Here is a 17963-nt window from a genome sequence, read left to right as displayed (position 1 = left end):
TACAACGCCCTTGTTGTACCAGCTCCATTGGCTGCCGATTTGCTACCGGGCTCAATTCAAGGTGCTGGCGTTGGCCTACAAAGCCCTAAACGGTTCCGGCCCAAGATACCTCTCCGACCGCATCTCGGCCTATGAGCCCCCCAGGACTTTGAGATCGTCCGGGGAGGCCCTGCTCTCGATCCCGCCTGCCTCACAGGCACGCCTGGCAGGGACGAGAGACAGGGCCTTCTCGGTGGTGGCCCCTTGGCTGTGGAACGCCCTTCCTACGGACATTAGGCAGGCACCATCTTTCATGGCATTCTGAAAAAAGTTGAAGACCTGGATGTTTGTGTAGGCGTTCGAGTAATCTAGTGCAATATTGGTAATTGAACATAGGAATGGAACAATGGACGACGAACCTGGACTACGCTTGGATGATGAGACGATTGGGTTGGTTATTGTAATAATTGTTTAGTGTAATTGCTTGTTGTTTATTAAGTGGATAATGTGTTAAGTGGTCAATTGTTATATGTGCATTGAATTATTGCTGTTTTTATTGGGTGTAAACCGCTGTGGGTCGCCTTCGGGCTGAGAACAGCGGTATATAAGCAAAGTAAATAAATAAATAAAATATGTGTGTGTGTTTGTAGCAAATATTGATTTTGAGTTTCTCCAAAGTCCAGAAAGGGCCATTGTGCTCCCTTTCCACTAAAAACAGTGACCCAACAGCATGGAAATGCCCTAGTTTCATTTGGACTACGACTCCCAGCATCCCTTCGGCACTCCAGCCAATGTCGAGGCATGCCGGGAAATGGAGTCCTTCGCGTCCCCCTAGCGGTCTGACCTGAGCTCTCGCCCCGCCTCCTCCTCCCAGTCTCCCTATTTTTCTCTTGTCCCCGCCCCGAACTCTCGCGAGACTTGGCTGCTTCTTGTTCCCGGCATCCATTTCGTGGCGGCGGCGGCGGCGGCTGAAGGGGGAAAAAAGAGGTTTTCGGCGGAGCGGCGGCCGCCATGTTGGGAGCGTCGGAGCGGCTGTAGGCGGAGAAGGAAGAGGGCTGGGCCTTGCTGAGGGAGGCCTTGCGGGGAAAGGAAGGCGAGGGGAGCGGGGAGGGAAGCTACTCGAGTCCAGGCCCGGCTGCGGCCTAGTCGCGGCCTAGTCGCTCGCCTGAGGCCTGAGGCCCGGAGCGCCGGCCACGATGAGCGGGGGCACGCCGTACATCGGGAGCAAGATCAGCCTCATCTCCAAGGCCGAGATCCGCTACGAGGGCATCCTCTACACCATCGACACCGAGAACTCCACCGTGGCCCTGGCCAAAGGTAAGGCCCGCCTTCGACGTAGAAAGCCCAGGCTGCCTGCTTTGATCTGGATTATCCTAGCAGTGTGGACTCAGGGCCCTTTCAGACAGCCATGTAACCCAGAATATCAAGGCAGATAATCCCACAATATCTGCTTTGAACTGGGTTATATAGCAATGTGGACTCAGGGCCCTTTCAGACAGCCATATAACCCAGAATAACAAAGCAGATAATCTCGCAATATCTGCTTTGAACTGGGTTGTATAGCAGTGTGGACTCAGAGCCCTGCCACGCAGCCATGTAACCCAGAATAATAAAGCAGATAATACCACAATATCTGCTTTGAATTGGGTTATATACCAATGTGGACTCAGGCCCCTTTCAGACAGCCATATAACCCAGAATAACAAGGCAAATAATCCCACAATATCTGCCTTAAACTGGGTTATATGGCAGTGTGGACTCAGGGCCCTTTTAGACAGCCATGTAACCCAGAATAACAAGGCATATAATCCCACAATATCTGCTTTGTACTGGCTTATATGGCAGTGTGGACTCAGGGCCCTTCCACACAGCCACATAACCCAGAATAATAAAGCAGATAATCCCACAATATCTGCTTTGGACTGGGTTATATGGCAGTGTGGACTTGGGGACCTTTCAGACAGCCATATAACCCAGGATAACAAGGCAGATAATCCCACAGTATCTGCTTTGAACTGGGTTATATAGCAGTGTGGGCTCAGGGCCCTTTCAGACAGCCATGTAACCCAGAATAACAAGGTAGGTAATCCCACAATATCTGCCTTAAACTGGGTTATATTGCATTGTGGACTCAGGGCCCTTTCAGACAGCCATGTAACCCAAATAACAAGGCAGATAATCCCACAATATCTGCTTTGAACTGGGTTATATAGCAGTGTGGACTCAGAGCCCTTCAATGCAGCCATGTATCTGAGTCAGTCCCCACTGCCATATAACCCAGTTCAAAGCAGAAAATGTGGGGTTTTATACAGTTGTGTAGAAGGGACCATAGATTTGTCTAATCCAGTTCATGTGGATTATCGGCTTTGAACTGTAATATATGGCAGTGTGGATGCAAGGCTCTTCTACACAACCATATAACCCAGAATGTCAAGGCAGAAAATGCACAATATCTCCTTTGAAAAGGAATATATGAGTCCACACAGCCATATAATGTGGATTATGTACTTTGATACTCTGGATTATATGGCAGTGTATATGGGACATGAGAGTTTGGCAGACACCATGCAGATGATATCTTCCTTTGCTAGAGAAGAAGGGTTAGGCCTTGTCAAATTATAACTCCCAAGATCCCACAGCAAGGAAGAGCCATGGCAGCTCAATTGGCTCCAAGGCTATCAATTCCACCATCTTGAGCAGCGCTTTCCAAACTTTTCCTATTAATGACATGCTTCGTAGACCTGCATCCTGTCACGACACAGGGATTCGGTTTTACTAGCAAACTGAGGTTAGACCAACTCCCTACATGAATTTCATACCACATATAAGCTTTCCTTTATATGTCATTCCTGTCTCTGTTCTACAGTTGGTTCCTGACTTGGCACTCCCGGTAATTCATCACAAACATCATTGTCAACATATCTTATTATCTTAATTATAAACTTTTCAATTTTAATTGCTGCAACTCAATCAACAAATTGTGCAAACTATGAAGTTATTATGGTACCTACGCTTGAACAACACCAGCACTCCACTTCTGTCAGGATTGAACCTCTTTGGAGGTTTTTGACCAAAGGTTGCATGGTCATCTGTCAGGAGTGCTTTGATTGGGCTCAAAAACCTACAGGGGAGACTCCATGGAAGGAGACCACCAAAGGGCATCCAGTCCAATCCCCTTCAGTCAGGCACGAAAAGCACAACCAAAGCGCTCCCAACAGATGACCACCCAGCCTCTGTTTAAAAGAAACGTCCAGAGATGTTTAATCTCTATAGAAGTGGAGTGTTGGTTCTGTTCAGGAGTTGTTGCTGTTCTAGCATATAATTTGCACAATTTGTTGATTGAGTTGCAGCAACGACAATGGATAAGTTTCGAATTAAGAAAAGGAAATCTGATGACAGTGGCGTTTGTGATGAACCACAGGGAGCGGCTAGAGAGGAAGTCAGAAATCAACTGCATAACATATGTTTAAAGGGGAAATGTCCAAACTTTGTTTATATATAAAATCTTCTATCTACATAAATAAAAATGTAGTGTTCGTTTGTGGGATTAACAGAACTCAAAAACCACTGGACGAATTGACACCAAATTTGGACACAAGGCACCTAACAACCCAATGTATGTCCTTCACTAAAAAAAAAAATAATAATTTTGTTACTTGGGAGTTGTAGTTGCTGGGATTTATAGTTCACCTACAATCAAAGAGCATTCTGAACCCCACCAATAATGTAATTGAACCAAAACTTGGCACACAGTTCTCCCATGACCAACAGAAAATACTGGAAGGGTTTGGTGGGCAATGTCCTTTAGTTTTGGAGTTGTAGTTCACCTACATCCAGAGATCACTGTGGACTCAAACAATGATGGATCTGGACCAAACTCTACACAAATACTCAGTATGTCCAAATGTGAATGCTGGTGGAGTTTGGGGAAAATAGAATCTTAACATTTGGGAGTTGTAGTTGCTGAGATTCATAGTTCACCTACAATCAGAGCATTCTGAATCCCACCAATGACAGAATTGGGCCAAACCTCCCACACAGAACCCCCATGTGGGCCACAGCAACGCGTGGCAGGGGATGGCTAGTTATATTATATTATAAGTACAGTGCAGGAGACAAGATGGAACTGCCTTCATGGCCCCTCTCTTTAAACCATCTATTCAAAAAGATCTCAAAAAAGTATGGTAGGGAAGCTGGGTGGACCAATAACTCTGATGTGGAATAAGGCAACTTGATACATGCTATTTGTATGTGTATATTTCCTTAATACATATTTGCGGAAGTACGAACCATAATTTGCAGAAGTAAGAAGGAAGTTTAGGATTGTTGTGTCATCAACATAAGGAAAATGATGTAAAAACATCTGCTAAAACTGTAAACAGTGGGCCTCTGTTCAGCAACAATTAACTTTTCTGTTCTTTTTATTGATGGCTTCTGGAGTAAAATATCCCTAGACATAGACTGCATTGAAATGTTTGGTTTACAAACATCTTCCCTTCTGTTTTTCTCTGTGAGCCAACCTTTCTCCTCTGTGTGCTGCTGTGTTTACTGGGCAGAGTCTTTAGTCAACATACAAGTTTATTATGCTCCTCTCCACCTCAGTCTTTCTCAACATATGCAGTTTGTTTTGTTTGCATACTTCCAAATCCTGTTTCTGCATAGTTCTGTTTCAGTTAAACCTGCAAGGCTGCAAAGTTACACAAGAGTAACTCCTAGTATATGCATGAAGACATATAGTTGATAGCTCTGCAATAGCATTTTTCTTCACAAAGTGTGCCTTTTCTTATTTGAACTGTGTCTTTCTTTCTTTACATTTTGTTGTCACTTTATTTTATTTTATAATATATTTCTTTTTTTTTTTTTTAAATATGTGTTTATTTGCGTTATTTACTCTTGAGAAAGTGGATTTGAACAAAAGACAGTACAAACAAATGTACGGTACAGACAGGCATACAAACAACTAGACAAACATTTGAACATTTAACCACCACAACATTTACCGTTACCAACATATATTCCCCCCAGTGAGTTTAAAAAGACTTCCAAGTTTTATTGGTCAGGCTCTGGGAATTATTCTGTACTAATATCCCTTTTTATTTTCCCTTGTTTGAATTGGTAATCACACCTTCGCCAGCTTCGCGCTGTAGTACCTTCGAGCTTCTTTAATGTAGAGAACTGATATATATTTCTTCGTATTGTCCTTTTATGTATTCTAGAAAGCTCTCCCAGTTGGTTTTCGGAGATTTGGCTATGCTCTGCGACATTTTTTGAGTTAAGATATCCATATTCATAATATCCCACATTTTCAGTAACCATTGCTCCACTGTTGGTGTTTCCTTAGATTTCCATATTCTGGCTGCCACTGTTCGTGCGGCAGTGGTAAAGTAAAAAAAAAGTCTTTCTGAGTTTCTATCTTTAATGGAATCAGTGATTCCCAGCAGCATTACCTCCGGTTTTAGTTCTATCTTTTCGTTTAGAATTGCTTCCATTATTTTTTTAACTTCTCGCCAGAAAGGCTTGATCTTCTTACATTTCCACCACATGTGGATATAGTTACCTTTTTGTTTCTCGCATCGCCAACATGTATTTTTAATTTTACCTCTACTGAACTTGGATATTTTGTCGGGCGTAAGGTACCATCTGTAAAAGGATTTGTACCAGTTCTCTCTCATTTCTACTGCATAAGTATATTTTATTTTTTAAAGCCAAACATCCTCCCATTCTGACATATGGATTGATCTTCCTGCATCTCTTGACCAGTGTATCATGACCCCTTTTACTTGTTCTGTTTCGGTAGCCCACATTAGCAATTGTTGGTAAATTTTTTTAATTAACTTCTTTTCCGATTTCATTATCTTATCCCAGAATGTCTCTTTGGTTTGGAATCCTCTTTTCGAGTCTATCCTAAAGTTTTCTAATATTTGCTGGTACTGAAACCATGAAATGGTTTGATCTATTTGTTTCAGTTCCTCCTGGGTTTTCAATTTGGTTTCTTGCGAGTTTGTCTTTAGTAATTGGGCGTACGTTAACCAATACTCTCTTGGTAGTTCTCTTAAGTGGAGTGCTTCGTTAGGTGCGAACCAGAGGGGGGTCTTGTTGTAGAATCTATCTTTATATCTGATCCAAACTTGCAAGAGGGAGGCTCTCGTTGGGTGATTTCTGAACTTTCTTTCCTTCTCCGCCTTTCCCCTCCACAGATATCCGTGCCATCCCTGTGAAAGGTCGAAGCCCTCCAAAGTCAGTATTTTCCTTTTAGTCAACGTCATCCAATCTTTTGTCCAGCGTAGAGTTGCTGCCTCGTAATAAAGTTGTAGGTCCGGGAGGGCTAGGCCCCCTCTTTTCCTGTCGTCTATTAGATTTTTATGGTTGATTCTCTGCTTTTTGCCTTTCCAGACAAATTTGGAGATCTCTTTTTGCCACTTGTTAATTAGAGTTTTAGATTTTAGAACAGGCAGTGTCTGGAACAGGAATAACGCGTCTGGAAGAATGTTCATTTTAACCGAGGCGATCCTGCCTAACAGGGAAAGATTTTGAGAGTCCCATGAGGTCATTTTCTTCTTCATTGCTATCCACTTCTTCTCGTAGTTGTTTTTGATCAAATGTGCATTGTTTGCAGCTATATTTATCCCGAGGTATTTTACTTCTTTTGCTATTTTGATCCCAGATGCTTCCTGTAGTTTTAGTTTGTCTTCGTTCTTTATATTTTTCGCAATTATTTGCGTCTTGTCCTTATTAATTTTGAATCCCGAGACATCTCCAAATTCGCCTATTTCCGTTAGCCACTTATTTATGTTCTCTAGCGGATCTTCTATGAAGCAGACCACGTCGTCCGCGAAAGCTCTGGTTTTAAATGAGTGTTTCTTGATCTTAAGCCCTTTTAATTCTGTGTTTCTGGATATTCTCTGAAGGAGAACTTCTAATGTTAGGATGAAGAGTATTGGTGATAGGGGACACCCCTGTCTGGTCCCTTTCTGTATTGTTATGTATTCGGATTGTTGACCGTTTATTGTTATTGTGGCTTGTTGGTGGGTATAAATGGCCCTGATTGCAGTTAGATATTGATGTCCTATGTCCATTTCTCTTAATAGATCTGTAATAAAATTCCAGTTGACGTTGTCGAACGCCTTTTCGGCGTCCAAAAACATCAAGGCTGCTTTTTTCTGATTATTCTTCTCGTAGTAGTCTATCACATTGATCACGGTTCTGATGTTATCACTTAGCTGTCGTCCTGGAAGAAATCCCACCTGATCTTCTTCAATTCTTGATGTTGCCAGTTCCGTTAATCTTGAAGCAAGTATTGCTGTAAATATCTTGTAGTCCGTTTGGAGTAAGGAAATGGGGCGATAGTTTTTAACCGACGTGCTATCTGTATTATTCTTGTGTATTAATGAAATTGTTGCATGTTTCCAGGTATCCGGAAGTACTCCTTGCTCCATAGCTCTGTTCATAACTTTGAGGAGTTGTGGTGTTAATATATCTTGAAAAATCTTATAATATTTTGCTGTGAGGCCATCTGGGCCTGGAGTTTTGTTTGCCGGGAGATTTTGGATGATCTTGTGAATTTCTTCTTTAGAAATTGGTTTGTTTAAGTTCTCTCTTTGGCCATCTGTCAGCCTTTCTACATTTTGTTTTCCTAAATAATGCATTATTTTTTCTCTTGGAATTTTTTCATCTTCGTAAAGTTTTTTATAGAAGACTGCAAATTGGTCTATAATTTCTTTTGTTTTGTAGAGGCACTTCCCTCCGTCAACTATTTTTGTTATTTGCCTGTTCTGTTTTTTAACTGCAATCTTTTTTGCTAGGGCTTTCCCTATTTTGTTCGCATTTTCAAAGTGGTACTGTTTGGCGTACTTCAATTTCTTTTCCATCTCTTCTAATTGTAGTGTGTTCATATTTCTCTTTAGTAATTCTAGATGTTGGTGAGCTTTCTTGTCTTTCGGGTTTTCCTTTAACTGCTTCTCCACTTTTATGATTTCTCCTTCTAGTTTTTTGAATTCTTCGATTTTTCTTTTCTTTTTCCTCGCGGCCTGTTCTATTAGATGGCCTCTTATGAAAGCTTTGTGCGCATCCCATATGGTTTGTATTGAAGTGTCTTTTTCTGTATTTAAGTTGAAGTATTCCTTCAGTAGTTCTTTGTTCTTTTCTATCTCTTCTTGAGCTGTAATTAGGTTGTCATTTAGGCGCCACTTAAAGAATCTTCCCCTTTCTAGTTGATTTTGTATTGTTATTTCTAAGGGTGCATGGTCTGAGTTTAGCATGGGAAGTATTTTACTCTTCGTTGTTCTCGGTATAATTGTGTTGGTCACCCATGCCATATCGATGCGCGACCATGTGCAATGTCTGTTGGAGAAGTAGGTGAAATCAGTTTCTTTTTCATGATGGTATCTCCATAGGTCTGTTAATCCTAGTTCTTCTTTCAGATCCATGAATGATTTAGGGAGTGCCCCTGATTTGTTCTGTGTTATTTTTTGTAACTGCGCCGATCTGTCCTTATTTACATCTATGACCCCGTTAAAGTCACCTATGAGTAACAGGTCATCATATTCTGTATCTGCTATATTTTTCCTCAGTTTTTTGATGAATTTTCCTTTGGTGTTGTTGGGTGCGTATATGTTACAAATCAAGATGTTCTTTTCTTCCACCCTTATTGATACCCCTAACATTCTGCCCTCGTTATCTTTAAATACTAGTTTCGAGGCGATATTTTCATTTACATATGTTACAAGACCTCTTTTCTTTTCAGAACACGACGCATAATAACATTTTCCCAACGTTTTTTGTTCTAAATGTGATATGTGTTTATTGGTAATGTGAGTTTCCTGCAATAAAATTAAATCATATTTACACTTCTTTAAATTATGCCATATTTTCTTTCTTTTACCCGGGTTGTTCATCCCGTTTACATTATTTGAGTACAATCTAATTTTCCCTGCCATTATTTCTAAGTTTTTCTCCAGGGTAGTCCTGATCTGTTTTCGCTTTTCCCTCTTGGACAGTATAATCTTTCGGGGATATTTCCCTCGCTCTCTTTCTTCCTCTCTCGCCTTCATCTTCGTCGGAGAGGGTTAGTTTCTTTACTATGTTATCTTCCCTTTCCCTATTGTAGGGAGGCAATCTTCCTCTGTCTTCTTCCTCTCTCCAGTCGTGTCCTCCCTCCCTTTTCTTGCTCAGATACTTGTCCCAGAAGCTTCTTGCTTTGGCTTCAGATGTTATCCAGTGCTTATTTTCATTCCAGGTCACCATCAATCCTTCACTCTTCTCCCACTTAAACCTAACATTTCTCTTTTTTAACTCGTCAGTTAGAAAATAATATTTGCGTCTTTTTTGTAGTACCGATGATGGGATTTCTTTCATAATTGCGACTTTGTTACCTTTATGTTGAATGGGAGACTTGGAGTGTTCTTTTAATATGTCATCACGAGTGCTTTTCCTTGCCAGTTGGACTATTACATCTTTAGGTGTTTTGAATTTTCTCGAATGCGTAGTCTGTATTCTGAAAACCCTATCTACCTCGGGATTGGTTTCAGTTATGCTTCTGTTCGTTAGTTGTGCTATCATGTCTACTATTACCTCTCTTATATTTTCTTCCTCTTCTTCTTTTACATTTCTAAACCTTAATTGGAATTCTTTTTCTCTGGTCTCGGACGCTTCCTGTTGAGTTTTGACTTGATCTACTGTCTCTTCTAAGTTCTTTATTTTTTTCTTCATAACCTCTTGATGAGTTTTAATTGTGGTGTTCTCTTTGAGTAATTCTGTATTTTCTTGTTTCAACTTCTCAACTTCGCTTTTAACTGAATTCATTTCTTCTTTGAATACTGATTGTAGTTCTTCTTTCATGTTTTTCATGTCTTTCTTTATTACTTCCATTTCATTTTGTATTGCTTTTCCTTGTGCGTCTTGGTTATTTTGGTTGTTCTGTATCGTTTTTATTTCTGTCTGTATTTTCAGTATTTCTCTCATAAGGTCTTTGATTGTAGGTTCTTCGGGTAGAGATGCTTTCCTCGCACTAAGCTGAATCTTTTTCTCTAGTTCTTTATCTTGTTCTTTGTCTTTATCCTTGTCTTTGTCTTTATTTTTTTCCTGCTTCCCTTTTTGAAGGGTTGCCATGCTTCCTTGCTTTGTTTTGGTATTGTTGGGGTTCGGGGTCTAATTCTAGACTGTTTGATTCTCGTGTTTATTATTTGCTATTTACTGTGGTGACTAACTTTCTTTCCTTCTTGGACTCTCAAATCTCTAATAATCTTACTTAAAGCATTACATAGCAAAACACAACAATATTATGCAATACAGCATCTCCCAGACACTGGACATTATATCCCACTTTTTTAAAAAATATATATGTTTCTATACAAGCTTTTATAATTTGTACTGTCAACTAAGTAAGGTATAGAACAGTGGATTACAACATTTAGCTTCAGACCATGTCAAAATCAGTATCCCACTCGGATATTCAGTAATGTAACATCATACAGTCCTGATGAGATGGGAGTGAGAGGGGAAATGGGGAAGGAGAGAAGAAAAAGAAAGAGAAGAGAAAAGGAGAAAAGAAAAAGAGAAAGAGAGGGGGGGGGAGAGGAAAGGGGTAAGAACAAAGAGAAAAGAAGGGAATAGAGGAGGAAGGAGAGAGGAGAAAGAAAGGAAGAGAAAAGAGGGAGAAGAAAAAAATAAAGGAATAAGGGGAAATTGAGAAAGGGAGGGGGAGTAGTCTCCTCCTCCTGAAAGATCCAATCTCCTTCTTTCTCTGTCAATTGTTTAGTAGTAGTCCAATATTAGTCTTTAGCAATCTAATGGAGTTATATAAATTAAGGGCTAGCAAAACATTTTAGTGAGGGATGGGAGGGGGATAGGCAGGTGAAAGGGGTAGGAGGGGGAGAGGAAATTCGAGGGGGAGCTTCCACTTGTACAGTCCAGGTAGGCTGCAGGTAGGGAATGCAGGCATCTGTTTCAGAGTCTCCCACTTACGGTAGAGTCAGAGTCTGAGTCTTTGGCTGGCGACCAGGGGCCCAAGAGTCAAAAGGCATGTAATGAGGCCTCTTTTTGTAAGTGTCAATGATTGTCTATGAGGCCTGGAAGGGGGGGTTGGGTAGGGTAAGATTAAGAGTCTTTGTTAAGATTAAGGTTGGGTAGGGTAAGATTAAGAGTCTTTATAATATATTTCTTATCTATATAAATTAAAATGTAATGTTCATTTGTGGGATTAGCATAACTCAAAAACAACTGGATGAATTGACACCAAATTTGGAGACAATACACGTCTCAGGCCAACGAGTGACCATCACTCATAAATACCGAAAAACACAGCAAAAGAGACTTTAAAAGCCTTTTTTAAAAAAAAAACACATTAAAATGCATATTGTAAATATACACAAACACTCATATATACACACATACACAAATATATACACACACAAAGCATGTATACACAGACTGGGCCACAGCAACGCTTGGCAGGGGACGGCTAGTTTAATATTATTTTATTTTTAATGTTATTGTTGCTGTCATTTTTTTAACAAAATATTGTTTCCTTCGGTTTATTTGATTTTTTATGCTTAAATTTCTTCAGTATATATTTCTTGATTATATTTCTTCAGGGAATGGGAGTTAGACATCTATTTTATTTTATATTTCTTATTAAATATTGTTTTATATTTTAAACATTTATTCATTTCTTTCTTATTTTTATTTGAATTCCTTTTGTTTATTTGATATTATTTTAATGATTACATTTCTTTGTTTTTATATATATATACATATACATACATATATATATATACACACACATACATACATACATACATTCATATTCTATTTCTGCTGAAAACATGAGTTGGATATGAATTTTTCTTTTATTTCGTCTTTTTTATTTAATAGTATTTTTATATTTATTCATTTTTCCTCTCATTTTATTTTAATTCCTTTGATTTATTTCATTTTTTCATGATTATATTTTTGTTATATGTTTCTTATATATTTTTTCTGGGAAGACGTGTTGTATATTTATTTTCATAGAATCATAGAATAAGAGAGTTGGAAAAGACCATCCGGCCATCTAGTCCAACCTCCCGCCATGCAGGAAAAGCACAAAGTATCCCTGACAAATGGCCATTACATTTTAAATTTAATTATTACAAATATTTTTCCTCTCATTTTTGTTCTGAAACTATTCAGTTCTGTAATCTTAATTTTGTTCTGTTAAATTACTCAGAAGAGTAATCTGCTCTCCTTACTAGCCAATTTCAAGTGAGTTTCCTATTACAGTGTTTTGATCCAATCCTGTGAATCCTGTGTACTTTCTCTGCATACTTTTAGTCAATTTTGTAGTATTTCCATGATACTAAAAATTGAATCAATAACCATAACGTTTCTTTGTGTTTTCCTGACTTTGGTTGGGGAAGATTGGGAAGTTACTATCTTATTTTGCAATCCCTAAACACAGTGAAGAGCAAATCTCTGCTTTTCCGAAGGAGCTCTTCCCTAATGCTACTACCTACACAGCCCCCCCCCAAAAAAACCCTTTGTTTTGATCTAGTAACAGAAATTGGTGTAACATTTGAGGCACCAAAATGTATGTTGACCAGTGTTTATCAGTTGCTGATCCCCCAGCAACAGCAAAAAAATCGCTCTGGGCAGCTAAACCAGGCAATTCCAATGGGATGGCCCCCCACGGGGATCTTTTTTCTAGGGCCAAACCAAGAATGGGCCACTTGGAAGTCCCTGAACAGACTCAGAAGTGGAGTGGGCAGATCCAAAAACAACCTGGCAAAATAGCACAACCTAGAAGAATCCTCCACCTGGTGCGACTGTGGAGCAGAACAAACAACTCCGCACCTGTATGCTTGCCCACAGCGCCCTGCGTCATGCACAGAGGAAGAATTGTTTAAGGCTAAAGACAATGCAGTTGTTGTTGCCCATTTTTGGTCAAAAATTACTTAGCTGCTAGTGCTTCTATTTTGTATCAGTTTTATACTTATTTATGCAATGCTTTTGACACAAAATACTGTATATACTCGAGTATAAGCCTAGTTTTTCAGCCCTTTTTTAGGCTGAAAAAGTCCCCTTCGGCTTATACTTGAGTCAAGGTTATTTATTATTTTCCTCTGTTATTATTTTTATTACAATTATAATTTTACTCTATTGTTATTACATTTATAATTTTACTCTATTATTATTGTTATAACATTTATTATTTTATGATATTTATTATTGTTATAACATTTATTATTTTATGATATTATTACTGGTATTTTTACATTTCCATTATTATTATTACATTTATTATTTTACTCTTTATTATTATTGGAAGGATACGTAAGCACATTTACATCAAAGAAGGTTAGAATAATGGTTTAATCAGAGTTGGTCAGTCTTATCTTAAATTACAGTTTTATGTAAATATTTAATCTACTGATTTATTTATTTATTTTATTTACAGTATTTATATTCCGCCCTTCTCATCCCGCAGGGGACTCAGGGCGTATTACAATGAACACATATATGGCAAACATTCAATGCCAATTTTGACACACAACGTATACAGACATACACAGAGGCTATTGAACTTTTTCTGGCCGCTAGATTCAAAAACCTGGTAAAATAGCACGACCTAGCGTGCTTTGCTGGAGTCTTTTTTATGGCCTCATAACTTAGTTAATTTAGCCTCCCCACACAAGGTGGTACCTAATTTTCCTACTTGACAGATGCAACTGTCTTTCGGGTTGCAAAGGTCGACAACAGGCTACACACAATTGGTTGGATGCCCACTCCAACCTGGGCTGGCTTCGAACTCATGACCTTTTGATCAGAGTGATCTTAATGCGCTGACACTCAGCCAGCTGCACCACAATCCCCGATGCCTCGGTTAATGTAATTTTATTGGTATCTATTTTTATTTTGAAATTTACCAGTAGATGCTGCATTTCCCATCCTCAGCTTATACTCAACTCAATACATTTTCCCAGTTTTTAGTGATAACATTAGGTGCCTCGGCTTATATTCAGGTTGGCTTATACTCGAATATATACAGTAAATAAAGCATTGGTTAGAATGCCAGTGTAGCATAATGATTGAATGTTGAACTAGAACTCGATGGGGCTGAGGTTCAAATCCCCGCTTCAACCTTTATCAAACTACAGATCCCAAGAAACATGGTGGATAAAGTGGCATCCAAGGGCCATACTTGTCTGCTGGTGATACACCCTTTGTTTTGCCAGCATTGGAGCATGGGCAACAGATCTCTGCTTTCAGTTTCTCCAGAATATGCATACTAGCATTCCTCTACTTAGAAACACATTAGATTCTTTTACTAATCTTAAAATTACAGCTTGTCAGCCCAAGTTTTCATTACTGATTATATATTATTTGGTGTTGATGAAAAACAACCCAGGGGTATATTTTTCATGTGAGCAGAAAACACAGAACTGCTACTACATTTGCCTGGTAAAATGGCACCTGAGCTGAACTTTTCAAAGGATATGGTGCCCCCCCCCCCGACTCTGGAACTCACTCCCCAAGGATATCAGACAAGCCCCCACATTGGCAGTCTTTAGGAGGAGCCTGACTACCTGTTTGTTTGTTTAAAATTTTTATATCCCGATCTTCTTATCTCCGTAGAGGGACTCAGACCAGCTTACAGCAAGGATTCAATGCTACTAATAAGTTAAAACATCATACAACAATACAAGATTAAAATTCATATAGATAAAATACCTATATACCAAATCACCAAGGTAAAATCATGTTCAACTCAATCCGCATATGTGGTCACTCACTTTGCTCTGTAACCAGTCTCAGCCATTATTCTGGGAATGCTTCGTTCCATAACCAGGATTTCACTAGCCTCCTGAAGGACAAGAAGGAGGGGGCAGATCTAATCTCGCTCGGAAGAGAGTTCCATAGCCGAGGGGCCACCACAGAGAAGGCCTTGTCTCTCGTTCACACCAAACGCGCTTGCGAAGGTGGTGGAACTGAAAGCAGGGCCTCTCTGGAAGATCTTAACATTGGGTTGGTCTCTCTACATTATCCTTTAAAACCCTCCTGCTTAGATACATCCTACCTCTGTTCATGCCCAGTGTTTACTTTAAAATTTTAATCTATCACATCTGGCCCGGCCATAAGGTTTTTTAAATTTTTGTGTTATTGCTATATGTGAGTTATATTAATTGTACTGTTTTATTTGCTTGCTGCTTTGTTGTTTACTAATGTGTTGTTGGGCTTGGCCTCATGTAAGCCGCCCCGAGTCCCCTTGGGGAGATGTGGCAGGGTATAAATAAAGTTTTATTATTATTTCTAGTCTGAACTATCCTGGTTCAGACTAGAAATAATAGAAATAATATTTATTTATTTATTTGCTTGCTTTACTTCTATACCGCCTTTCTCAGCCGAAATGGCGACTCAAGGCGGTTTACATAGTAAACGCAACAGTATCAAAAAGGCAATAAAAACACATTATACAAACATATCAAGTCAAAACAAACATTATCATAGACGTGTGCCTCAGCAGACAAATCAGAATCAGAATCCGTAATCATAATCCTTTATACCAATTCCTATGTTCAGCGATAATAGCGATAACAATGATTGACTGTGAGTGCTATTTTTGGGTAAATAAGAGTCTTTAGCAAATCCTTTCAAAAACCCTACTCTTGTCTCTCAGCCTGTGGCAGTGAAGTGGCTGCATATGTGACAGAATTCTCCTTTGGAACTGCCTTGAAACAAGTGTGCAGAATCCCCCACAATGTGACACAAGGGTGCTTTTCTGTCATATGCCCAGAAGATAATGTGGTTGCTCCACAAGCTTTGTTGAGGCCCCCTCATTTGATAAAACAAACCTTCCAGAGAGTATTTTTCTCGAGGAGTGTTGCTGCTCTATTGAGAGAGGTCAGGCTTCGGTTCCCTTCAAACAAAGGCTGCAGTGATAAAGGACAGCCATCCCACAATGGCTTCGCTAACAAGCTTCTCCCAGGCGCAGACGAGGTCAAGCGCTGCTTTGCTTGTCTTCCCTTCTCTCTCAGTTGTGTTCCTTCAGGTTTTCTCTCTTTCTGCTTTGAGTAAGGCTCAACATAGCCATGGGGTCACGTATGGAAAATCAGACCGGCCTACAGGTGATCACACAGGGAACCTGTAAACTATTTTCTTTTTAAAAAGCAGATACATTATTAAACAAGCCTTGGGGACCTTGTTTCAAGCCGTGCTTCTGATCCTTTTCAGCTATTGTTGTTTCGCTGTTCTGTTTCAAGTTGTGGACATGGGCTCAATTTCAGTATTGACTGTTGAAATGTGTTTAAAAAAGTGATTTGCTGAGCTCTCCAATTATATCAGTACATTTGTATTTACTGAGTTGTTGTAGGTTTTTCGGGCTATATGGCCATGTTCTAGAACAGTGTTTCTCAACGTATTGTCGAAGGCTTTCATGGCTGGAATCACTAGGTTCTTGTGGGTTTTTTCGGGCTATAGAGCCATGTTCTAGAGGCATTTCTCCTAACGTTTCGCCTGCATCTATGGCAAGCATCCTCAGAGGTAGTGAGGATACCTCTAAGAATGCTTGCCATAGATGCAGGCGAAACGTCAGGAGAAATGCCTCTAGAACATGGCTCTATAGCCCGAAAAACCCACAAGAACCTAGTGTTTCTCAACCTTCCTAATGCCGCAACCCCTTAATTCAGTTCCTCATGTTGTGGTGACCCCCAACCATAACATTCTTTTGCTACTTCATAACTATAATTTTGCTCCTGTTATGAAACATAATTTGGGAGTTGTAGTTGTTGGGATTTATGGTTCGCCTACAATCAAAGAGTATTCTGAACTCCACCAATGATGGAATTGAACCAGACTTGGCACACAGAATGCACACGACCAACTGAAAACACTGGAAGGGTTTGGTGGGCATTGACCTTGAGTTTGGGAGTTGTAGTTCACCTACAGAGAGCACTATGGATTCAAACAATGATGGATCTGGACCAAACTCAGTATGCTAAATGTGAACACTGGTGGAGTGTGGGAAAAATAGGCCTTGACCTTTGGGAGTTGTAGTTGCTGGGATTTATAGTTCACCTATAATCAAAAAGCATTATGAACAATGATAGAATTGGGCCAAACCTTCCACACAGAACCCCCATGAACAACAGAAAATGCTGTGTTTTCTGATGGTCTTTGGTGACCCCTCTGGCACCTCCTGGCAACCCCTCCAGGGGTCCCGACCCCCAGGTTGAGAAGCACTGTTCTAGAAGCATTATCTCCTGACATTTCACCTGCATCTATGGCAAGCATCCTCAGAAGTTGTGACCTCACAACCTCTGAGGATGCTTGCCATAGATGCAGGTGAAACGTCAGGAGAGAATGCTTCTAGAACATGACCGTATAGCCCCAAAAAACCTACAACAACCCAGTGATTCCAACCATGAAAGCCTTCGACAATACATTTGTATTTAATTCTTGAGAGGTCGTTTTCCTAAGAGATTGGTTTAACAGCTGAGATAAATATTCTGTACCATCCTATGGTCAATTAGAACAAGATCCTTGCTCATTCACACATGGTTGTTACTAGCCATAGTTCAGAAATATTGAACAACTAGTTGTCCCCTGCCACACGTTGCTGTGGCCCACTCTGGTGGTCATGGGGGTTCTGTGTGGGAGATTTGGCCCAATTTTATCGTCTGTGGGGTTTGGAATGCTCTTTGATTGTAGGTGAACTATAAATCCCAGTAACTACAACTCCCAAATATCAAGGTCTATTTCCCCCAAACTCCAGGTGTATTCATATTTGGGCATTTGGAATATTCGAGCCAAGTTTAGTCCAGATCCATCATTGTTTGAGCCCACAGTGATCCCTGGATGTAGGTGAACTACAACTCTAAAACCAAAGAACACTGCCCAACGAAACCTTCCAGTATTTTCTGTTGGTCATGGGAGAACTGTTTGCCAAGTTTGGTTCAGTTGCATCGTTGGTGGGGTTCAGAATGCTCTTTGATTGCAGGTGAACTATAAAT

At 40.0% G+C, this 17963-nt stretch overlaps 1 protein-coding gene across 1 annotated transcript in view; it reads left to right on the top strand.

The window, feature by feature from the left end:
* Positions 1–1071: 1071 nt before the first annotated feature.
* LSM14A (LSM14A mRNA processing body assembly factor) overlaps positions 1072–17963 on the top strand; it is a 37941-nt gene continuing 21049 nt past the window's right edge. The window contains exon 1 of the mRNA XM_060787900.2: positions 1072–1296. Within this exon, the coding sequence (XP_060643883.2) occupies positions 1176–1296 (121 nt within the window). The 5' untranslated portion in view covers positions 1072–1175. The remainder of the gene's footprint in view (positions 1297–17963) is intronic.

The sequence above is a fragment of the Anolis sagrei genome, chromosome 8 (assembly GCF_037176765.1).
Source record: "Anolis sagrei isolate rAnoSag1 chromosome 8, rAnoSag1.mat, whole genome shotgun sequence".
In the NCBI taxonomy this organism is placed as follows: Eukaryota; Metazoa; Chordata; class Lepidosauria; order Squamata; family Dactyloidae; genus Anolis; species Anolis sagrei.
Note: the sequence above shows the minus strand (reverse complement) of the source record. Positions and strands in the feature narration are given on the sequence as shown.